This window comes from Macaca thibetana, chromosome 4 (genome assembly GCF_024542745.1).
Source record: "Macaca thibetana thibetana isolate TM-01 chromosome 4, ASM2454274v1, whole genome shotgun sequence".
Classification (NCBI taxonomy): Eukaryota; Metazoa; Chordata; class Mammalia; order Primates; family Cercopithecidae; genus Macaca; species Macaca thibetana.
Genome location: NC_065581.1, coordinates 29,067,245 through 29,091,932, shown reverse-complemented (window position 1 = coordinate 29,091,932; position 24,688 = coordinate 29,067,245). Strand labels below are relative to the sequence as shown.

At 35.3% G+C, this 24,688-nt stretch overlaps 2 protein-coding genes across 2 annotated transcripts; both read right to left on the bottom strand.

The window, feature by feature from the left end:
* Positions 1–3,661: 3,661 nt before the first annotated feature.
* On the bottom strand, positions 3,662–4,597 carry LOC126953345 (olfactory receptor 2G3-like). Its single transcript, XM_050788830.1, has one exon. The coding sequence runs from the start codon at positions 4,595–4,597 to the stop codon at positions 3,662–3,664; it is 936 nt and encodes a 311-aa protein (XP_050644787.1).
* An 8,756-nt stretch (positions 4,598–13,353) lies between these two features.
* Positions 13,354–14,305, bottom strand: LOC126953109 (olfactory receptor 10C1-like). The gene has a single exon (XM_050788479.1). The coding sequence runs from the start codon at positions 14,302–14,304 to the stop codon at positions 13,354–13,356; it is 951 nt and encodes a 316-aa protein (XP_050644436.1). The 5' UTR covers position 14,305.
* Positions 14,306–24,688: the final 10,383 nt, after the last annotated feature.

Below are 24,688 nucleotides of genomic sequence, written 5' to 3'. Positions count from 1 at the left end.
GAACAAAGTGGGCAGATTTAATAATACATGTCTGAAAATACATAAATGTGAGAGACTGATTGAAGCAGTGTTGAGCTATAATACATAGTAAAGTAAACCCTGCTGCTTAACTTCCCCTTTCCCCATCTGCAGAGTTTTATCCTGGCAGGTTCAGAAACCACATTTATAAAGCTAAAGGCAGAGAGAAACATGTACGAGATGGAGAACTAGAGACACGGATAACCCTCATACGTCCCCATAGGAGCTCAGACTAGAACAGGTCTAAATTTGAGGGGTCTTAGTTGCAAATTAGTTATGAACTGAAGGCAGACATTTTAATTACTGATATGAGAATATTTTATTACTAAAGTTTGGCTTTTTTATCATTTGAAAGGGACCAGAAAAGTCACAAGACATTTTAAAGATGTAATCCAGGAACATGAAAAGAATCGCTACCATGGCATGGGCAGTATAGATAATAGGAAAATAATTTTTTTCTGTTTTAATAATACCTAATGAGTTCGTCTCATTGTGAACATATTAACAGGTAAATATGTATTGAGCTTTACTAGGTGCTGGGCACTCTGCAAAGCTTGTTATATGTATTGTCTCACTCCTCATCATCTTATGTATAAAATTTGCACTATTATTTCAGTCACTATAAATTTGGAAACTTTATCTTCTAGAGGTTAAATAACTTTCTGTGGGAGTGAAAACCTATTCTGGTGGGATTCTAGTGTCCAGAACCTTATATAATACATGATAGCCTCCTAGAACCCCACAGGACTGTCCAAGCTCCTTAGCATACAAGATCCTCCAGGATTTGGTACATCTTATTCTTCCAAGTGTATCTCCTATCATTTCTGATTATATTTTCTCTCCTCTAACTATAATAGAATACTTAAATCCCTCAGGAGGTATCTATTTCCCACATAGTTATTAATGTCATGAAAAATAATATGACACCGCAGAAGAGAAAGAGATTATGCTTGGGTGAATAGGACATATTTATGGACTACATGAATTTTAAGTTTGACTTTAAGCAGTGTCTATGACATAAAGCACATAAGATTGATAAAAAGAAAAAAATATCCAGAAACTGCTGGGCATTTAAATATAAACTTAATGTACGGTGATTGAGGGCATGCTGAGGAAAATAAGACATAAATTGAATCAAGATGGTAGAGAAACAGATTTTATGGAATTTTATAATTTATTTGTAACTAGGAGTTGTTTACTATTAGAATAGCATAGTCATAGAGAAAAGTTAATTATTGTAGAACATTCAAAGTTATCATGGAGAAAAAAATAAGACATGAAGAGAACAGTTTGGAAAGTTAAAAAATTTGGTCATAGGTACCAACAATTTAAGTGCCTCAAGGCTAGGAGTGACCCATATGTTCTCCGTGGGCCAGGGGTGAAGGTCTGTGGTAAGGCAGAGAGTGTATTACACAGCTGAGGGCACTCACAGTCATTACATTAAACTCTGCTTTCCAAACTTAACATGCCCATAAACCCATTTCAGCCTATGCCACATGTTTGCAGTCACTGGAAGCAAGATAGCAGATGTGAATAAGAGCAGTGTCGTGTGAATGAGATGGAGGACATTGGTTAAGACACATGAGGGGACAGTATTGAGAACACTTTTCTATGCATGTGAGGGCAGGGTAGACCTAAAGGTAACACAGGACCCATATTTAGAGTTTATGCTGAGTTAGATTCCTGAAAAGTGATTAAAGATAGACAGGAGATTATTAAATGGGTTAAGTCCATTAAGTTATTAGGTTTAGAATTACATAAGTGGTGTAGGTAGCTAACAGTTATTGGGTGGTTTCTATTAACATGACACAGGTTTTGGGCTAAACTCTACCTGGGTTATCAGATTTATGGATCACAACAGCCAAGTAATTTAGGAACTACTGTTACCACTCCTGTCCAGGTGAGGAACCTGTAACTTGACATAGCACAATGAGGTTCTTAAGTATTGCCCTAGTTAATTAGATTGATAGAATGGGGCTTGGAACACCAGCACTCTGACTCAGAGTCTCAAGCATGTTTTTTAGAGCACAAATTCCAAAGTGCAAATGGGCACATAAGAAGCGCAAATTGTGTTTACCCATGTAACAAACCTGAACTTAAAATAAAAGTTGGGAAAAAAAGAGCAACAAGAGCGAAACTCTGTCTCAAAATAAATAAATAAATATAAATGTCCCAACTTTATTAATTTATCATAGATTTCAGTGTTTTTGTCAGATAACTGAGTAAACAATAAAAACAGAAACTAGTAATAAAAACAACATAAACATTCAATCAACTGCTCGATACTTTAGTTAGAGTTTATTTACTATTAGAATAGCATAGTCATAGAGAAAAGTTAATTATTGTAGAATATTCAAAGTTATCATGGAGAAAAAAGTAAGACATGAAAGGAACAGTTTGAAAAGTTTAAAAATTTGGTCTTAAAATGTACTCCTGAACTTAAAATAAAAGTTGGGAAAAAAAGAAGTGCAAATTGGTGTTAATACAAAGAGGTGTGACGAGAGAATTTGGTTGGTCTTGATATTTCCAGTCAAGTAAAAAAAAAGTGATATCAAGTGCCATATAATATGAAACACAAAACAAATACAAAGAAACCAAGCATATGTTTAATATAATAGAGGAAGAACGTGAAGACTCGAGGTTTCTAAACACCAAACAGTTTTTGAAAAGTATTTTAATAATTCTAAAGATTTATTTAGCACTTACCAGTGCCATGATTAATTTTTCAGCATGTCACATGGATTAATTTATTTAACCCTCACTGCAAACCTACAAAGTGATTAAACTGAAAAATATACAGGTTGGGTAAAGAGCAGAGGGTTATACCCAGCTACTTAGTGGAACAAAATTTCAAACCAAGGCTGCCTTGGCCAAGAGTTCGTGTGTTTAAAGACGCTGAGTGAAGCAAGAGAGTGTCAAATAGGATAAAGTGCAAGGTTTGTTCAAGCAGGCCCTGAATCTCTCTGAAATTACATTAAAAATATTGGATATTTCATTAAATTATTCAATAATTATTTATAATACAATTATTTCTATTTGTATTAAAAAGAAATATTTCATTTTTTCTTAATAGTATTTTAAGTGAATTCAAAGATATGTTCCTTTACTACAAAGAAAATCACATACACATATATTTTCAAGTTTTGTTTTACTGTATTTCTTGAAAGAAAATGTATACTTAATGTTTTAAATAATATTACACTGTGAGTCTTTTACAAAGAAAATACTACAATTCTCTCCTTACAGTAATCAATACTTTAAAATTTTCTGTTTAAATATTATTTTAATTCCCTAATCCTATATGTAGGCACAATATAGTGGGTAGGTCATTACGAAATGTCCCAATGTTGGTATATGCTTCAGCCTTCAAAGATATTAAGAGAGAGTATTAAAATGTTTGTAAAACACACACACACACACACACACACACACACACACACACACACACACACGGTTCCATGAGCTAGGTAATTTGAATTTATATGCTTGCTTCTTTTTTCGAGACTATGTTAGCCATATTGTATGTAAAGAGAGCCAGAGAGACAAGCGACATTTGTAATATGTGCATACTTGGAAGTCATTTCATGTCATATTTATTATCTAAAATTCCAGCACAGAAAGTTACTGTTTCCTGATTTTTCCATTAGAAAGTTTGTTCCCTCCTCAGCAGTCTCCTCAGGGCTCCTCTTACATCCTTGTTCCTCAGAGTATATATGAGAGGATTGAGGGTAGGAGTCACAACGGTATAAAAAAGTGTGAGGAACTTGCCCTGGCTGCGGCCATAGGATCTCTTTGGTTGAATGTATATGGCCGAACTGGGCCCAAAGAAGAGGGACACCACTAACAGATGGGAACCACAGGTCCCTAGGGCCTTGCGCCAAGCCTTGACTGACTTAGTATTTATCACTGCTTGCACAATGAATCCATAGGAGACTAATATCAATGCCATAGGAAGAAGGAGGAGAACCAATGTGGCCACAAAAAGCTGGACTTCATTTGCATGAATGTCCACACACGCCAACTTGATCATGGCAGGCACCTCACACAGGAAGTGGTGGAGGTGGCGATTCCCACATCGAGGCAGCCGGAGGGTGATGGTGCCTTGGATGAGAGTGTTTCCTACTCCACTTAGCCAGGCTATTCCTGCTAAGGCCTTGCAAAGTGATGGGGCCATGACAGTAGTGTAATTGAGAGGTCTGCAGACAGCTACGTAGCGGTCGAATGCCATGACAGTAAGGAGTACACACTCAGTGGAACCCAAGGAGAGGGACACATAGAGTTGTATGGCACAGCCAGTGGGTGTGATGGTCTTGGCTGGTCCCTTCAGGTTCCACAATAGCTGGGGAACAATGCTGGTAGTGAAGCAAAGGTCAAGAAAGGAGAGATTTGTGAGAAAAAAATACATAGGCGTGTGGAGTTTGGAGTCCAGGCAGGAGATCACAATAATGGCTGTGTTGCCCACAAGGGTTAGAAGATATGATATCAAAACTACCACAAAAAGGATGACCTGCAACTGGGGCTGATCTGAGAATCCAAGCAAAATAAAATCTCCCCCAGATGTTTGATTGTTTCTTTCCATTAGTCGTCCAAGGTAAAGAGAAAAATAGGTATAGGGAATTCAATTTAGAGAAATATTGTTACTACTCACATACAATATTTGAAGTAAAATCTTAACTGAGGTTTTTAACTGGAGGGGTTTCTCTGAAAAGGAAAAAATAATAATTATTAAAAAGACATTCTTAAAAACAAAAACATTCTTTAGGTCATTATTTTTGGACTCAATAAACATTGGCCCATCCTCCTTATTTTTATTTATTTATTTATTTATTTATTTATTTATTGAGAGAGAGTCTTGCTCTGATGCCCAGTCTGGAGTGCAATGGCACCATCTCATTTCACCGCAACCTCCGCCTCCTGGGTTCAAGTGATTCTCCTGTCTCAGCCTCCTGAGTAGCTTGGATTACAGGCACACACCACCATGCCCGGCTAATTTTGTATTTTTAGTAGAGACAAGGTTTCACCATGTTGGCCAGGCTGATCTTGAACCCCTGACCTCAGATGATACACCTGCCTCAGCCTCCCAAAGTGTTGGGATTACAGGTGTGAGCCTTTTTTTATATGATCAGCTCTTTTCCCCATTTGTTGAAAATTATTACTAACTATAATCTACTCAAAGATGAAAGAAAGCTCCCAGTTCAGGTGACTATACAATTCTGTTAGTAGGAAATTCTGTTTGGAGGAAGAAACTTATCTGAATACTGAGACTATAAATACCCAGTAGTCAATTATTAGTGACAATTGATCATTCTAACAGAAATTGTAATGCAAAATAATACATAACAGTGAGGAAGTGGGTCAGAAAAATAAATTTAACATATTTTGTGTCCTTTCTGTCTTATAGACAAGGTTGGTTATGATAATATTTTGTATAACTAATTTTCTGATCAGAATGATACAGTGTCAGACACAGATGAATTTCAATATGGAAGGAAGCTATTGTCTTTATTTAACAACTTACATGACTACCACAAAATCCTTTATCTATTATAGTTGAAAAATAAAACATTTGTAACATATGCACATCAAAAGGCAAACTCACAAATTCAGAAGTGCACACATTTGTTCAGACTGATAGCCACAAAATGTTTTTGTTTAAAAATAAAGTTAAAAACTCATCTACTCTGACTCATTTAAAGACAAGGTGTTATTTCACATGATTATGAAGAGACAAAATATGTCTTTATCAGCTCATTTCACCATTGTTCTACATTAAAAAAAAAAACTGTCTGGATTATAATATACTCCATCATGCTTCACTTACTATTTTATTAATGGTATTATCCTCTATGCACCAAAATTGTCTGCCCTTCACATAGAATCTTACTGAATCTTTTATCTTTAGTAATAATGAAGGCTAAATTTATTATTTTGTTTAGATAATTTTATATTTCAGAAAGTAAAATGGTGATTTAAATGGGGTAAATAAAGTTTTAAATTTTTAAATTCTGAAACTAAATGTTTAAATTTATATGGATACTAAAGAATTCTACTTAAAAAAATGGAAAATCATGTTGCATAGATTCCCATATTCTGCTTATTCCCAATGCTTCTTAACATAGAATGCTAATTTATCCTAGATTGATGTGTTCTAGTGCTAGTCACTAAAAATCATATTTCAGTTATTTAATACATTAAATTCTTATGACTGTACTATTTATATGTCAGAATTATCAATGAAATCAAAATCATCTATTCCTCTAATATATTTTTATTATATTTGAATTTTATTTGAATGTTTGTATTATAAGGAATGGTTCTACAAGGGCCTTTCAACTTATTACTAACTTTCTATCTTGATCATATGAAATCGTACTCTCTCCAATTCACTGAGAACCAGCTTACAAATTGGAGGTGAGATGTGTAGCCATTTGCCTTCTCTATGGTTTAAATCTAAGACTTGTGACTTGAAGAAAGTCTCTTAACACGATCTGAGAAGGAGAGTTGTTTTTTATATATATTATATATACACACACTCACATATATACATACATATATATGAAGAGAAACTATATATTTTATACATTTTTTATGTAATTTTTCTATTTACTTTATTATTATAAAATTTATATATAAATTATAAAATACTTATGTGTATATATACATTTTAATCAGAAAATAGTATTCTGAAAAACTATCTTTCCAAATCTGAAAGACGAAGAAAGGCTATTAAGTGCTATTTGGGAAAGGAAGAATTATCTAGAGGAAAATCCATTTCCTCTTGGCAAGAAGATCAAGAACTTTGTTTTCCCAGTGCATTTTTCTAATTATTTTTGTGGTATGAACAATGACTACATTTGATATTAATACATAAAAGTCAGACCTTAGAAATGACTCCTAAAAGGAAATCTGTAGGAGACACAAAGTGAATCATTAAAAGAAGTAGCTAAGTCAGTCAAAGCTGACTAATGTGATTGGAGGCAACTCAAGAGGGAGAAAGGAATGGTGACATGAGGTATTAAGACAGGTTACTTACATTCTCTCATCATTCTCCTTCTCCCTTTCACCTCTGTCAGTGTGCAGACAATATCTCTGGTGACATGACTTAGGCATATTAGAGTTTCTCCCCTGAAGTGAATATCACTGCCCAATACCTACAAGTCTGGTGAAAGTAAATATTTCTTGGGCAATAGTCCCTGGAGAAAATCAGATTAGAAAAAAATTAGAAGTATGTAGGATATAAGTTCTCTCAACACCTTGGAGATCTGTATCTCCAAATTGCTAATTAGCCTGGAGTGTTTAGTGTCCAGGCAGGGCTTTCTCAAGGGAGAAACATGAAGTGAGGCATTTCTCAAGTGGACATTTGCTGTATCTGCAGTGAGACAATATCATGACAAATTATTTTACCCATGCTCAGGCCCCTCAAGTGTATACATCCTTATGTTCATCACTATGGTTGGAGAAAAAGGAAAGAAGCAATGTCTTTACTATTAGAAGCTAGCTACACACCAGGTAAATGAGACTTGTTTCTCTTTAATAACTGGTTATTTTCCTTAACAAATATAAACATTTTTCAACATCAGTTACCATTATGTATAATGTCCGTGCCTGAATAATGCTCCATTACAAGGATGTCCCAAATTACTTGAGTAAATGCCATATTATTGGTTACTAAATTTGTTATAATTTTACTTTATATTAAGAACTGCTGTGATAAAATATTTTTATAATTCAATATATGATTTATAATTAAATATGCACACATACTATGATGTATTTACTTAGAAATAATATATGAGTCAAAAATATGGCATTGTCATATCTAAAAGAATTTTAAAACATCCACCTATGTCTCTTAACACTTGTGCAAGAGAGCCTCCCCACCTCCCCCCTGCCAATTCCAATTCAATGATTATTTTTGTCTTATAATCTGTTAGGTAAAAAATCGCATATCATCATGACTTTTAATTTGATTTATAAAAAATTCCAAATCCCAAGTTTACGCAAGAATTTACATTTTCTCCCCATTCTTCAAGTAAGATTCACAGTTTGCAGTGAAATATTTATATATTTAATCCTTTAAATATTTAATATATTAGTTAAATCATTGAGTCAGTAATCTAATATCATCATTATTTTAGTGGGTCATCATTTGATCCATTAAGTAATTTATTATTTTGTCATTGATTTTAAATACCAGATTTATGACATTTTAAATTATTTCAGACAATTGCATTTTTATTGCAAAGTTTATGACTCTTCCAGTGATACATTTCCCAGAAATATATCCACTGATTGTACTGATTCATGAAAATTTTATAGTGCATTTATTACTGTTGTTCTGTTTTAATTTCACATGACTTTTAAAATGTATGTATGCCCATGTCTCAGAATTCTTATCCAGTTACAGTTCCAAAATTATACTAGGTAGTAAATATTTTTAAAAAGAGTAAATAATTGTGATAAATGCTGGCAATCTTTACTTTTCCCTGATATTAATGAGATTTCTCTAGTATTTCTCTAATTAACATGATAGTAGATTTAATTTTGAGTAAACATTTTTGTCTCATTAAATAATTTTCCTACTGTTCCCTACAATGTCACATGTCACCAAGCATTTTTAAAAATTGGTAAGATATTTTGAATTTTAATCAGTGTTATTTACTCATTATTTGGAACAGTAATCTATTGAAACACTCTTGAAGAATTTCTCAAATAAATTCCACTTGGCTATGGCATATCATTCTTTTAATTTATTCTTGAATTTCATATAAAATGCTTCCACTTGTGGTAATGGGATTTCTATTTTTGTAAACATCCTGTAACCAGTTGGAAAATACAATAGAAGAAAAGATATATCCACAGTAGTGCAAATAAACTAGAAAGCCTAGAAGAAATGGATAATTTCCTGGACACTTACACGCTCCCAAGAGTAAACCAGGAAGAAGTTGAATCCCTGAATAGACCAATAGCAGGCTCTGAAATTGAGGCAATAATTAATAGCTTACCAACCAAAAAAAGTCCAGGACCAGACGGATTCACAGCCGAATTCTACCAGAGGCACAAGGAGGAGCTGATACCATTCCTTCTGAAACTATTCCAATCAATAGAAAAAGAGGGAATCCTCCCTAACTCATTTTATGAGGCCAACATCATCCTGATACCAAAGCCTGGCAGAGACACAACAAAAAAAGAGAATTTTAGACCAATATCCCTGATGAACATCGATGCAAAAATCCTTAATAAAATACTGGCAAACCGAATCCAGCAGCACATCAAAAAGCTTATCCACCATGATCAAGTTGGCTTCATCCCTGGGATGCAAGGCTGGTTCAACATTCGCAAATCAATAAACGTAATCCAGCATATAAACAGAACCAAAGACAAAAACCACATGATTATCTCAATAGATAAAGAAAAGGCCTTTGACAAAATTCAACAGCCCTTCATGCTAAAAACTCAATAAATTCGGTACTGATGGAACGTATCTCAAAATAATAAGAGCTATTTATGACAAACCCACAGCCAATATCATACTGAATGGGCAAAAACTGGAAGTATTCCCTTTGAAAACTGGCACAAGACAGGGATGCCCTCTCTCACCACTCCTATTCAACATAGTGTTGGAAGTTCTGGCTAGGACAATCAGGCAAGAGAAAGAAATCAAGGGTATTCACTTAGGAAAAGAAGAAGTCAAATTGTCCCTGTTTACAGATGACATGATTGTATATTTAGAAAACCCTATTGTCTCAGCCCAAAATCTCCTTAAGCTGATAAGCAACTTCAGCAAAGTCTCAGGATACAAAATCAATGTGCAAAAATCACAAGCATTCTTATACACCAGTAACAGACAAACAGAGAGCCAAATCATGAATGAACTTCCATTCACAATTGCTTCAAAGAGAATAAAATACCTAGGAATCCAACTTACAAGGGATGTAAAGGACCTCTTCAAGGAGAACTACAAACCACTGCTCAGTGAAATAAAAGAGGACACAAACAAATGGAAGAACATACCATGCTCATGGATAGGAAGAATCAATATCGTGAAAATGGCCATACTGCCCAAGGTAATTTATAGATTCAATGCCATCCCCATCAAGCTACCAATGAGTTTCTTCACAGAATTGGAAAAAACTGCTTTAAAGTTCATATGGAACCAAAAGAGAGCCTGCATCTCCAAGACAATCCTAAGTCAAAAGAACAAAGCTGGAGGCATCACACTACCTGACTTCAAACTATACTACAAGGCTACAGTAACCAAAACAGCATGGTACTGGTACCAAAACAGAGATATAGACCAATGGAACAGAACAGAGTCCTCAGAAATAATACCACACATCTACAGCCATCTGATCTTTGACAAATCTGACAAAAACAAGAAATGGGGAAAGGATTCCCTATTTAATAAATGGTGCTGGGAAAATTGGCTAGCCGTAAGTAGAAAGCTGAAACTGGATCCTTTCCTTATTCCTTATATGAAAATTAATTCAAGACGGATTAGAGACTTAAATGTTAGACCTAATACCATAAAAATCCTAGAGGAAAACCTAGGTAGTACCATTCAGGACATAGGCATGGGCAAAGACTTCATGTCTAAAACACCAAAAGCAACGGCAGCAGAAGCCAAAATTGACAAATGGGATCTAATTAAACTAAAGAGCTTCTGCACAGCAAAAGAAATTACCATCAGAGTGAACAGGCAACCTACAGAATCGGAGAAAATTTTTGCAATCTACTCATCTGACAAAGGGCTAATATCCAGAACCTACAAAGAACTCAAACAAATTTATAAGAAAAAAACAAATAACCCCATCAAAAAGTGGGCAAAGGATATGAACAGACATTTCTCAAAAGAAGACATTCATACAGCCAACAGACACCTGAAAAAATGCTCATCATCACTGGCCATCAGAGAAATGCAAATCAAAACCACGATGAGATACCATCTCACACCAGTTAGAATGGCAATCATTAAAAAGTCAGGAAACAACAGGTGCTGGAGAGGATGTGGAGAAATAGGAACACTTTTACACTGTTGGTGGGACTGTAAACTAGTTCAACCATTATGGAAAACAGTATGGCGATTCCTCAAGGATCTAGAGCTAGATGTACCATATGACCCAGCCATCCCATTACTGGGTATATACCCAAAGGATTATAAATCATGCTGCTATAAGGACACATGCACATGTATGTTTATTGCGGCACTATTCACAATAGCAAAGACTTGGAATCAACCCAAATGTCCATCAGTGACAGACTGGATTAAGAAAATGTGGCACATATACACCCTGGAATACTATGCAGCCATAAAAAAGGATGAGTTTGTGTCCTTTGTAGGGACATGGATGCAGCTGGAAACCATCATTCTTAGCAAACTATCACAAGAACAGAAAACCAAACACCACATGTTCTCACTCATAGGTGGGAACTGAACAATGAGATCACTTGGACTCAGGAAGGGGAACATCACACACTGGGGCCTATCATGGGGAGGGCAGGGGGGAGGGATTGCATTGGGAGTTATACCTGATGTAAATGACGAGTTGATGGGTGCTGACGAGTTGATGGGTGCAGCACACCAACATGCCACAAGTATACATATGTAACAAACCTGCACGTTATGCACATGTACCCTAGAACTTAAAGTATTATAATAATAATAAAGAAAGAAAGAAAGAAAAAAATTAACTCAAATATTTACATTGATTATTGCTGGGTTGCAAGAATATAACTCAATTAGATTTTAATTTTTAGATTTTTGTGTATTTTATAAATTGTCCTGAAAAGCATGTATTACATTTGTTTTAAGAAAAACCTCAACAATTTGTAAGAAAAGGGAAGGAAAATATAAATAAATAAATAAATAAAAAAGAAAAAGGCTTTTAAAAAGAAGTCAACAATTTAATATTTTATATCTTTATTCACATGACATACATATTTATTGAAGATATTTCAGAAACAGAGAGAAGAAAAAAATTCACTGGTAATATAACTGCCTAAAGAAACTACTGTTGACATGTCATTTGGATCCACTCAAATTTATATATAAAGTTCTTGCAAAAACAAGAGGTCATACTATACAATTATTAAAACATGCTCCATTACTTAATAAATCACATTTACATTTCTTTCTAAACTTATAAACATACTTACAAATTATCTAATAACTAAATATAATTTCCGTTTTTAATTGTAGTCTGTGTTAACTAGTCAGTTATTCTTGCCTGTTCAGATTATTTACATTGTCAATTACTATCCACACAGTATAAATAAAAACCACAGTTTCACGTTTACATTAATAAGTCAGGTTTTCATAAAATTGGGATATCCAGCAAAACATACACCTTGGTCATTAGTGAGCGTTACCATTATTCCCCAATAGTAGAAATACCACATTCTGAGAGAAGATTACATCTCTCTATTTGGCAGATAACCTTAAGCAAGATCATGGAAGTATCACAATTCTCCACTGTTTCTTCTATTACAACTATTTTATGAGTAGTTATTAATTCCTCATAGATCAAATGTTAACAGAGCCCCTTTCTGAGAACTAGACGTTTAAATCCAAGGCAATGCCTCTGTAGGTGCCTAGAGCTACTGAATTGTGCTATAACCATGTTCAGTCCTCTGAAGAGCAAGTTTTTGGATGATCTCCAAATCTATTGCATCAGGATCCATCTGCACATATATACATTTTTAAATTACATTTTTAAAAGTTTATATTAATTTTAGTTCCATTTTCTTTCTCCATCTTTGCATTTTAATACTATTTCTCTTTTTAAAAACATTTTACCATGAGAACTCTCAGTAAAAATTGCCCATATTTTTCTTTCAATATTCTGTAACAAATGCTTCTGAAACTTAAGAGGGTGCTTTTTTTTAATGTTTACATATTTTATAGTTACATGCAAATCACAAAAATAATTATTTGACTCTATGTACCAATAATTAAAGTTGAATTTTAAGACATTTTTAGGGAAAGAAATAATAAACTTTCTAGAATTATTAGGTAATTAAGAATCATAGGGGACAGGCACCTTTAAGAACACACCCCCTTGTGACCAAAGCAAAAGTCAGATAGGCCCATCAGGGGCTAGAAAATGCCTAAGCGTGTAGTGTGAGAAAATTTACCTGGCTTCTGAGGTGTAAACTGGTAATTTTATACTCTAACTACAGAGATGACTCAAAAATTACCATCACTGTAACTAAAGAAGTTCCTTACAAGACATGTGGGAGAGTACACAGCTTTTTGTCTGTTTGTTAAATTTTAGGCTGTTTGTACATCTTTTCCAAGAAGCAAATTTTCAAAGTCCTCTGGTACCTAACTATGGGTCAAAATTTTTTCCTTGCCACGGTTCTCTGGAGAGCTGCCTTAACTTCCTTGTTCCGTAAGCTGTAGATGAATGGGTTCAGCATGGATGTCACCACTGTGTAGAAGAGAGCTAGGAGTTTATCTGTTCCTGGTGAATGGCTAGCCTTGGGCCTCAAGTAGGTGACAGATCCTGAGCCGTAGAAGAGTGTTACTACAAGCAGGTGGGAAGAACAGGTGGAGAGAGCTTTACGGCGGCCTTCAGGTGAGGGCATGACCAGCACTGCAGCTAGAATTCTGCCATAGGAAGCAATGATCAGTAAAAATGGGCTGGAAATGCAAAGGATTGCCACGACAAAGACTGCAGCTTCATTATAAGATGTGTCCCCACAGGCGAGTGCCAGGATAGGTGGGAGGTCACAGAAGAAGTGGTCTATTTCACAGGGGCCACAGAAGTCCAAGGAGAAAATATAGTTTGTCTGGCCCAGGCCCACCATGCATCCTACTCCCCAAGAAACTATTGCCAAGTGGGCACACACTCCACGATTCATTCGTGTTGCATAGTGCAGTGGGGAGCATATGGCCATGTAGCGGTCAAACGCCATGGCTGCCAAAAGGCAGCATTCACTGATAGCAAATAATGTAAAGAAAAACATCTGTGTGGCACAACCCTCCCGAGAGATTCCTCGGGCCTCGCTCACCAGGCTCCGCAGCATCTTGGGTATGACTGAGCAAGTGTAGCCGATCTCCAGGAGAGACAAGTTGGCCAGGAAAAAGTACATGGGGGTGTGGAGGACTGGGTTGGTCCAGATAGCAAGGGCTATGAGAGCATTGCCTGTCAGTGATGCTAAGAACATGAGTAGGATGAGGGTAAATAGAAGGAAACACTGTTCAGTGACCTCAGAGAATTTGGCAAACGCAAAGTGTTTGACAGACATGCTGTTGTCCTGCCACATGGAACAATTAAGACTCATGACCTGGGAAAGAGAAACACCAAAGTCACTAAAAAGATTCCTTTGGATGAGGGAAATAAGTCATTATTACTTTTTAGGAGTTTTAGTAAATCAGAGAAATGAATTTCTTACCTGCATTATAAAATTCAAAAATTACACTCATCCCCATACCTTTTCAAACCAAATCTTATTCTGTGTTCACTATCTCAGTTGATTTGTCCAAAATATAATCACCAAGCATAAAATTTAAAAATGTTAATTTTAGCTCAATTCTCCCTTCATCCCTTCCTTTAATCAGTTGTCAAATACTACCAAATAAAGGGCCTCTTGTACCTATCCATTTATCTTGACACTGACTTGCTTTCTTCATTCATTCATTCAACAAGTATTGAGCCAGAATATTTTGCAGTTACTGTTGTCGATCTTGGGATTCAGCAATAAACAAAAAGCATTTCTCCCCAAATGGAAATTATACTTTAGTACAGTAAAACAAATTAATTATTCAATCAATAAATAATTGCTATGATACAGAGAATTAAAACGAGGGCATGTCCTGATGGCCAACCAATTGAGAGTAGGTGGTCAGAGAGGATTCTTGAGAATGAGGAGCGTGAGCTAAGATGTGAAAGACAAGAAGGGACAACCATGTGAACGTTGCATCACAGCCATTCAAATCCTGTCTATATTGTACTGCTTAGATAATTTTTGTCATAGCAACTAATGTTTTTACTTTTAATATTTCTCGTCTGCCACTCTTTCTCTATCAGACTGCTCTTTGCTAAATAAAAATTACCATCGCCTGCAAGTGAAAATTCAAAGTGCTTAATAAGGTTCGTGAAAATCTATGGGCTGGGCCACTGACAATTGATAGAAACTTTTATTTCATCCCTTACCCAAATGGGCCTCATGTTACAGTTATATCAAATTACTTGCATGTTGAGTATATGCCTTGCTTACACATACTTTCTTTTGTTTGTGCTCATTTTCCCATGGGGGCTGGACATTTGCTTCACTAATTGTCCACCTAGTAAACCGCCTATCAATATTCAAGTTCCAGCATAGTTTTGTCTTCTTTCTGGAAACTCTTTCCGACTCCCCTTCGCCTTCATCCCCATAGTAGTCAGTTACATGACCCCCCTTCCAACCCCGCTGTGTTTTCACCACCCTATAACAGCTGTGATAGCACTTTTACCACTCTGGTGACAATTACTTGCTAATTTCTTCCTGACAATAGCCCCAGACACAGGTACTGCATCTGGGATTTCATTTATTTATTTTTGCTTGCCATTATACCTAGCACCCTTAACAATTAAGATCTCATGTAATGAAAAAAAATTTTTAATGCTAAGTTTTACTATGGCTGCTTATATATTCTGCCCATAGGTACATATTCTATTTTCTGAAATTAAATCTGGTCTCCCTCAAGAATCTCAAATGTTACAGTTATTTTTCTCTCAACCTAATAATTATCTACTCTTGACAAAATATTCCTTGCAGTTGGTGTACTGCAGTTTGGATTCCTCATGAGATTACTGTGATGATTAAGTTAATTCCCACAATCACTTAGGAAAGTAATTAGGTGCTCAGTAAGTACCAGGTATAGCAGTGCATATACACATATGTACTGTCGCAATACATTTATCTTCCTCTATTTTACCTATTGGGAAATTTTACAACACACTTCCTAATTGTCCCTTCTATTCAACATCTTCATCTCTATTTTATATCTTTGTCTATTCATCTACCATCATGGAGAGAAGAAATGCAAGAAATACAAACACACATACATACATACATAAACATGCCACCTGAATGCTATGTCTTAGGGAAAAATAGTTGTATATTATAGATCATTTAAATCTATTAAATTGAGTACTATTCACCTAAGCAACTTTTAACTAAAAAGTTAAAGATGAAGAACAAGTGGATTAATCAAAATACTGTTAAATATGAAGCAGCAACTCTGCATGATTGCATGGACCCTCAAGACATATGGCTATTGGAAGAATTGCCTGCACATTGAGTAGTCTATTATAAAGCATTCACACACATAGTAAAGCCTGTATAAACATTGTCCTTGCATTGCAGTTAATTTTAATATTTATATTTCTCATGAAGCAACACAATTCACTTCAGGCTGAGCCAAAGAAAACTGAGACAATAGCCTACCTATCTTTCTGTGCATGTGTGTGAACACAAAAGATTTCCTTAAATTGATTAATTATTCAATAATATTTAATGCAGTTTCATAGAAAGCTCTGTATGTAGAAAGTTTGTCATCTCACTTGTCAGTTAAATGTGCAGCTATATATCTTACCCATTGTATTTCCTTATTTCCAAAGTGACTATTTCCATAGTTTTTTCAGTGGCACTGATGGAAGGACAAAAAGGAAAATCCAGTCAGGAAAGAAGAATGTCTGATTGTTTCTTAACTGGTGATAAGATGAAGATTTCCTTTCATAAAAACCCTTGTCCCATTTAGAGGGTGTACAACAAATGCAAATGTCTGTGTTGGGGATGAGGGTTAGTTAGTGGGTGTTGGGGAACAGGAGGCACCTAGTAGTGGGTTGGACACAGTGAAGACTGACCACAAAGGCTGATGCACTCTGCAAATCGCTTGATACTTTTAAGACTCACAGGATGAATGAAAGCATGCATCCAATGATAAGTACAGTTTAAAATCTAACAAAGTTCAGTAATAACAACTAAAAAGTATACAATATCAGACATAGTGAATGTCTGTGAGTACTTCCAAGGTAACTGACAATGCATGGTATTCTATCTAGGAATAAATACCAAATCGTATAAAAATAAATGTATGGGACTCACTGAAAGTGAGAATACAAACAAATGTAGCAAAATTCTCCTCTCCCTTCCTATCACTCAAAATAGCACTGAACTAGGTAAAATCTGACTTTTAATTACACTTTCTACTGTTTTTTAGGACTCCTCACCTATTGACCCTAGTCTAGGCACGCTGAGGTCTATGTAGTAGAGGTCAGCTTTGTAAACATACCAAAAATGTTTTATTTTCATCACTACCTTTGGAAGAAGAACTGTCAGGGGCCTGCAGAAACGTTGGTAGGTAGTAGAACAATTTGGCGTGGATATTGCTTCTGTCTCTCATCTGATACGTTTTCTTGACCTAAAATTTCTGATTTATCGTTTCTTTGTAAAGATAGAATGATGAAGCACTTTCTGGTTTTCTTGATGAATTGTTTTGATTTAAAAATGCAAACAGGCCAGGCACAGTGGCTGATCCCTGTAATCTCAGTACTTTGGGAGACTGAGGCAGGTGGATCACTTGAGGTCCAGAGTTCGAGACCAGTCTGGCCAACATAGTGAAACCCTGTCTCTACCAAAAAACACAAAAGTTAGCCGGGCACGGTGGCGATTGCCTATAGTCCCAGCTACTCAGGAGGCTGAGGTGGCAGAATTGTTTGAACTCAGGAGGCAGAGGTTGCAGTGAGCCAAGAACTCACCCCCACTCTCCAGCCTGGGCAACAGAGTGAGACCCTCTCTCTAAATAAATAAATAAATGAATAAAAAGTAAGAAATAGCTATTAAAATGCAAAACTTCTGCCCTTTAAAGCCTCATATTAATGAACCCATAGGACATTGCATGGAATATTCTGTTACCATCAACCTATAAAATAATCTATATTAAGAGTCAGTAATCAAGTCATTCAAATTGGCACTGTGACATAATCTGAAAAGATGTGGTTTCACACCCATTGATAAATTATGTTTTATAGATTCTTATTTAATGTTACAAAACCTTAAGTTGGCACTAAACACTGGAAAGTTTCTGAAGGTTTCAATAAGAAGATGAACTTTCAGTGGTTGGATTTATGAAAAAGACAGAGGAAGGACGTAAGTTAATTTTGATAGGTCAATGACTTATCCTCATGCCACCTTACACAGACTCCAGATCTAAGATGAACACACTCTCCATAGTTATACTTTGGAAATAATCCAGCACAAGTCATTCATTTGAGGTTGGCTCTGCATATTTAGAAGTGTTCCTTACCTGGCTCAGTCCCTTAGTTCATCTGTTTTCATGGTGAAGTGTTTCTCTGTTTCTTATCAGCAGAAAGAAAACATGTGATACACTATTAAATATTGTATCTAAAACATTTAATGCACTTTCTGGCATACAAAATACAATAAATGTTAACCTTAATTATGATACAATCCTTTTAAACACTTTAGAAGTGCATATAATTTATGTAAATTAGTTATTAAAAATTATGGATAGGACCACCCATTGTTTTCTACTATTTCCCCATAGTCACTTCATCAAGGACTTAATGTTTAACTGGGTGATATCTTAACCCCTTAGAAACTGCTTAATCTTTTGACAGAATTACCATGTACAAGATAATCGTATGTCCATTCCCCAAAAATAAGAGCTATGTCAATGTCCTATGAAATAATTAATTTAGAACAACTTATGGCAATTTTGTGACAGGAGTACTAAGAAGCTGAGTTGTACTTCAGAGAAAGAAAAAATAACTAATTTAAATAATGACCTGAACTGACAATTTCTTTAGGTATTGGCTGTACATTTTTACACCTTAATTCACTGTCTTCCACAGCCCTCTTTTCTTAAGGCATCAGCTATGTTGCATACCTTTAATCATAACATTTGAGAGAAAAAAATAGATGATTTTTGCTTCTGATGAACCACTTCCTGATTTTCTCTGCACCAGCTCCTTATAACTTCCCAAATTCAGACGATGTAAATCTGCCCCATCTTCACTCCTGAGAATGTGCTGAGAAGACTTTGTTGCAGTCAGAGACAGTATCTGATCTCAGGAAGACTGGGTGCCTCGTGAGAGTGCACCACATCCCTTCTAGCAATGCCCTCAGCTACACGCACACACACACACACACTCACTCACAGGAAGAGAGAGAGAGAGGCTGTGCTAGTTACATAAGGATTACATAATTCTTCCTAAAAAGCAATGGGACATGAATACGTCATACTTCAGTTCTCTCTGTGTTTTGAATCCCTATCCTGCCACACTCCTCCCTAGGGACTTACATTGTCTTCTCACTGGAGAATATCAGGAAGCAGTTTGACTGAATCTCTCAACCACTTCCTGATTTTCATGGACAGATCTGTCTCACTTGGGAAGCAAAAGTAGTAAATATAAAAGGCAGATTAATTAACAGTTAAGTAAAACTAACCTGTATTAATTGCTATCACAGGCTGTGCACACAGTACAATATGAATTAATGTGAAATGTGCTATTGCAACCAATTCTTTGATCACTCTAAACTGTTAAAATATTCAGATTTTAACTTTTATATGAATTAAGCATAATAATCATCAAAAATAGTTAAAAAAACTACACAAGCAACTATCATGTCACATTATGTTGATGAAGTTAATATTTATACTGATTATTAGAAAAGATTCAAACTAATAAGTTATCATAATCTTCTAGTCACAAATGAGTTTCACAAAGCATCCGCTTTTTCCTATCAAAAGTAAACATAACAAAATAGAGAAGCAAAAGTATATATTAGGAAAGATAACGAATTCGGTAAGGTACCTAGTTTTAAAGAAAAGTAAGTATGGTAGTGAATATATATCGTTTAAATGATATAAAGGAAAAGGAATAAGGAAGAGGAAAGTGTCATTTGGGTAGGAAATTACCCTTAGTATAACCCCCTTATAAAATAGGCACAATGTCCTCTTTGGAATTTTTTTATTGCCCTATTATATTAATATAATATAATCTTATATTATCTGGCTTAGTCTTTTTAGTACCTTTGAACTAGAATCTGGTTGCTTGAAAATGATTAAAATGTAGTTCTTACAGTTATCATTCTCTGTATTACATATAAAGCCAAGGGATTTTTATTAGGTTTATGGGGATAAGCAAGACAGCTATCTTCTCTAGCGTTCTCCACTTATTTAGTAACAGAATAATGAATTTACCTAGTGTGGCAAATGCATTCAGAAATAATCTATTTCTCAGCTTCTGTCGCAGCTTGTTGCATCCTACAAATCATTCTGGCTGATAAAATGTAAATTGAAGTAGGTTGGGAGAGCTCCTTAAAGGGAAAGGGCATACCTTATTTTCACTCTTCATCCATTCAGCTATCCACTGAAACTCATCCACTGGAACTCAATGTGATGCCTGAAGCACCAGTTCCATCCATCCACTGGAACTCAATGTGATGCCTGAAGTGCTAGCCTGCACAAGAAGGACAAGTACCAAAGCTAAGGGATGTTGGAACGGAAAGATAGAAGGAGGCTGAATTCCAGACAAACTGAACTTTTTTGGGTGAGAGATATAAACTTCTATTTTTTTAGAAAGGTACTGATATTTTAGGATTTTCGTTATGTGCTCCAGAGGCTAACCCTTACAGATTCAGGAATAACCTCTCAAGCAGATGATTCCATTAAGTTGAGAAAAGCTACTGCAATTGTGCATACTCTCTATTCTTGACTAAGAAAGTTAGTTCTCCCTTTCAGTCAGCACCAAAGAGCACAGGTATTTGCTGGGACATGATAAAACACATCCATTAATTTGCATAAAATTAAATAATTTACTCAAGCACTGAAGGAATACTAAAGGCCAGTAGCAAGTTGAATTAATAATGGAAATTTTTGTTGATGAAGAAAAGATTGAAAGCAGAAGTATGAGAGAGGAAAATAAAGATAAGTTTTCATAGCTACTAGATATGTTTGTGCAGTTGGTGCATTGTACAAAGTTGTGTAATTAAGAGATGCCTGGCTAAAAGAAGTGCTATCGTTGCCTTTTTTCTTCTAAAATACTCTGGTGCCTTTATCGATCAGTACAATCAGGTGTTGTATGTTTTATTGACCCCTTGTCTAGTGGGTAGTTTGTAAATATTTTCTCCCATTCTGTAGGTTGTCTCTGTTGATTGTAGAGCCAATTAACAATAGAGTTCATTAACATTTATTCAACACGATAATATATTAAAATATTTATAATAATAGGATAATTTTTAAATTAAATGAAAAGCATTATATTTGTTATTTTAGAAAAGAGCAAATATATTACTAACTAACCAGTATGTATTTATTTTGTGGCATTGCTAGTTTGGACTTAATTTTTTTTGTTTATTTTAATTTTTTTATAACCTTTGTTTTATTGCAGCCTTTTGAAGAAAATGGGCCTAATTGGAGCATGGTAATATCTACTGGGTAAGCATTTGTGGACAAGTATACAGGTACAGCTTCTGCTGTTCAAAAGCATAAAATACTATTAATTCACTAGAGCTGGTTTTAAGTCCTTTAGAAATTTTGATATTCTATTAAATTTATTTTGCTGCCAAAGCTAATGTGAAAACTTGTAAAGCTCTATAACTTCATGGTCTCTTGGAACATGCCACTGAGAAGGAAGAAATACCTGGCACACATGCTAACACTCTATCCTATGTTCACAGCAGACATAGTTAGTCAATCCCAGCACTGGTGTTGAAGTGGGACATTCCTTCAGAATCCTCCCCATTTGGCAAAGGAGATGAAGACTCTTTGTCATTCCTTTCCTGGAATGCAAAGGATACAACCATTTTTATAAGCTGTGCAGTCAGTCTCTGCTACTTCCCAACATAAGTTTCAAGTTCTCCTGGGAATTACCTCATGATTTCTAATTTTATTTGTTTCATTTTATTTCATTTATTTTTTCAATCTTTGTGGGTACATAGTAGGTGTGTATATTTATGGGGTACATGAGATGTTTTCATACAGTCATGCGATGTGAAATAATCACATCATGGAGAATGGGATATCTATTCCCTCAAGCATTTATCCTTTGAGTTACAAACAATCCAATTACACTCTTCAAGTTATTTAAAAATATACAATTAAGTTATTATTGACCATAGCCACCCTGTTGTGCTATAAAATAGTAGGTCTTATTCATTCTTTCTATTCTTTTGTACTCATTAACCACTCCTAGTTCCTCCACCATCCCCTGGCACTTCCGAACCTCTGGTAACTATCCTTCTATTCTCTATGTTCATGAGTTCTATTGTTTGGATTTTTAGATCCCACAAATAAGTGAGAACATGTTTGTCTTTCTGTGCCTGGCTTATTTCACTTAACATTGTGATCTCCAGTTCCATCTATGTTGTTGCAAATAACTGGATTTCATTCTTTTTAGGTTTGTATAGAACTCCATTGTGTACATGTACCACATTTTCTTTATCCATTCATCTGTTGATGGACATTTCATTTGTTTCCAAATCTTAGCTATTGCAAACAGTGCTGCAACAAACGTGGGAGTGCAGATATCTCTTTACTATACCGATTTCCTTTCTTTGGGGTATGTACCCAGCAGTGGTATTGCTGGATCATATGGTAGCTCAATTTTTAGTTTTTTTCGGAAACCTCCAAACCATTTTCCATAGTGCTTGTACTAATTTACATTCCTACCAACAGTGTACAAAAGGTTCCCTTTCTCCACATCCTCACCAGCATTTGTTATTGCCTGTCTTTCAGATATAAGCTATTTTAACTGGAGTGAGATGATATCTCATTGTAGTTTTGATTTGCATTTCTGTAAATTATCAATGATATTGGGCACCTTTCCATTTATTTGTTTGTCATTTGATCTTTTTCCCATTTTTTATTAGATTATTAGATTTTTTCCAGTAGAGTTGTTTGAGCTCCTTATATACGCTCATTATTAATCATTTGTCAGATGGAGAGTTTGCAAATATTTTCTCCCATTCTGTGGGTTGTCTCTTCACTTTGTTGATTGTATCCCTTGCTGTGCAGAAGCCTTTTAACTTTATGTGATCCCAGTGGTCCATTTTTGCTTTGGTTTCCTGTGCTTGTCGGGGCATTGCTCTAGAAATTTTTGCCCATACCTATGTCCTAGAGATTTTACCCAAAGTTTTCTTATAGTAGTTTCACAATTTGTAGTCTTAGATTTAAGTCTTTAATCCATTTTGTTTTGATTTTTTTTATATGGTGAGAGACAGGGGTATAGTTTCATTCTTCTGCCTATATATATATATCTAGTTTTCCCAGCAGCATTTATTGAAGAGACTGTCTTTTTCTCAGTGTATGTTCTTGGAACTTTTGTTGAAAATGAGTTCACGGTAGGTGTATGGATTTGTTTCTAGTTTCTCTATTCTATTCCCTTGGTCTATGTATCTGTTTTACGCCAGTTCCCTGCTGTTTTGGTTACTATAGCTCTGTAGTATAATTTGAAGTCAGTTTCAGGTAATGTGATTCCTTCAGTTTTGATCTTTTTCCTTAGGATAGCTTTGGCTATTCTGGGCCTTTTGTGGTTCCACATACATTTTAGAATTATATTTTCTATTTCTGTGAAGAATGTCCTTGGTATTTTGATAGAGATTGCATTAAATCTGTAGACTGCTTTGGGTAGTATGGACATTTTAACAACATTAACTCTTCCAATAGTCACAACTACTCTTCTATCATAGTTGTGACTATGATATTTATATTATTTGAAACCTAATTTTCCAACTCCTATATATCCTTCTGAAATACTAGACACACATAAATGTATTTATATATTTACATATGTTATATATGTGTGTATATATATACACACAAAACAAGGATATTTGTATTTTCATAGTGTTAAAATGTGTGCAGTTCATAATAGAAGAGGAAGAGTCAATTGTATATATATTGCATATATGTATAATGTATTTTATATATATTCTTTAAAGATGGTAGACACTTTATCACATCTGTAAGCTCTTCATTTTCCGTGCTCTGTGGGAAGAAGTGAACTATGTATCCACTGCCCAAATATCTGTAAAGGGCAAACATATGTCACTATTAATAAAATGACCATTGCATTACAATCTTTGAGGGTGGGTGCTTTTTGACGTTTTCCTACTGTAAATTCACACAAATGAATGTCCCATCTGTTTTTTTCTTTTCTATTCGGAATGATGAACATCATACTCTCCATGAGATGATAATAAATGATAAAAATATAATGAGATATATTGCTAGGAGAAATGTTCTTTCAGATTTTTTTTTAAAGACAAGGTCTTTCTCTCTCACCCAGGCTGGGGTGCAGTGGCATGATCATGGTTAACTGCAGCCTCAACCACTTGGGCTTAAGGGATCCTCCTGCCTCAGCCTCCCAAGTAACTGGGACTACAGGCATGCACCACAATGCCTGCTAATTTTTTATTTTTTGTAGACATGAGGGTCCCACTATGTTGCCCAAACTGGTCTCAAACTCCTGGCTTTAAGCAATCCTCCTGCCTTGGCCTCCCAAAGTAATTGGAATTACAGGCCTGAGCCACCATGTCAGGCCAAGAGTTTTTTATAATGTCAAAACCAGACACTTTAAATGAGTTATAGGCCTTTCATCCACCAACCATTACATAATGATGTAGAGTCTCTGAAATAGGGTATTGGGGATACATA

Bases quoted from the DNA above. Each gene is read 5' to 3' on its own strand.
- LOC126953345 (XM_050788830.1), bottom strand. From the start codon at position 4,597: ATGGAAAGAAACAATCAAACATCTGGGGGAGATTTTATTTTGCTTGGA.
- LOC126953109 (XM_050788479.1), bottom strand. From the start codon at position 14,304: ATGAGTCTTAATTGTTCCATGTGGCAGGACAACAGCATGTCTGTCAAA.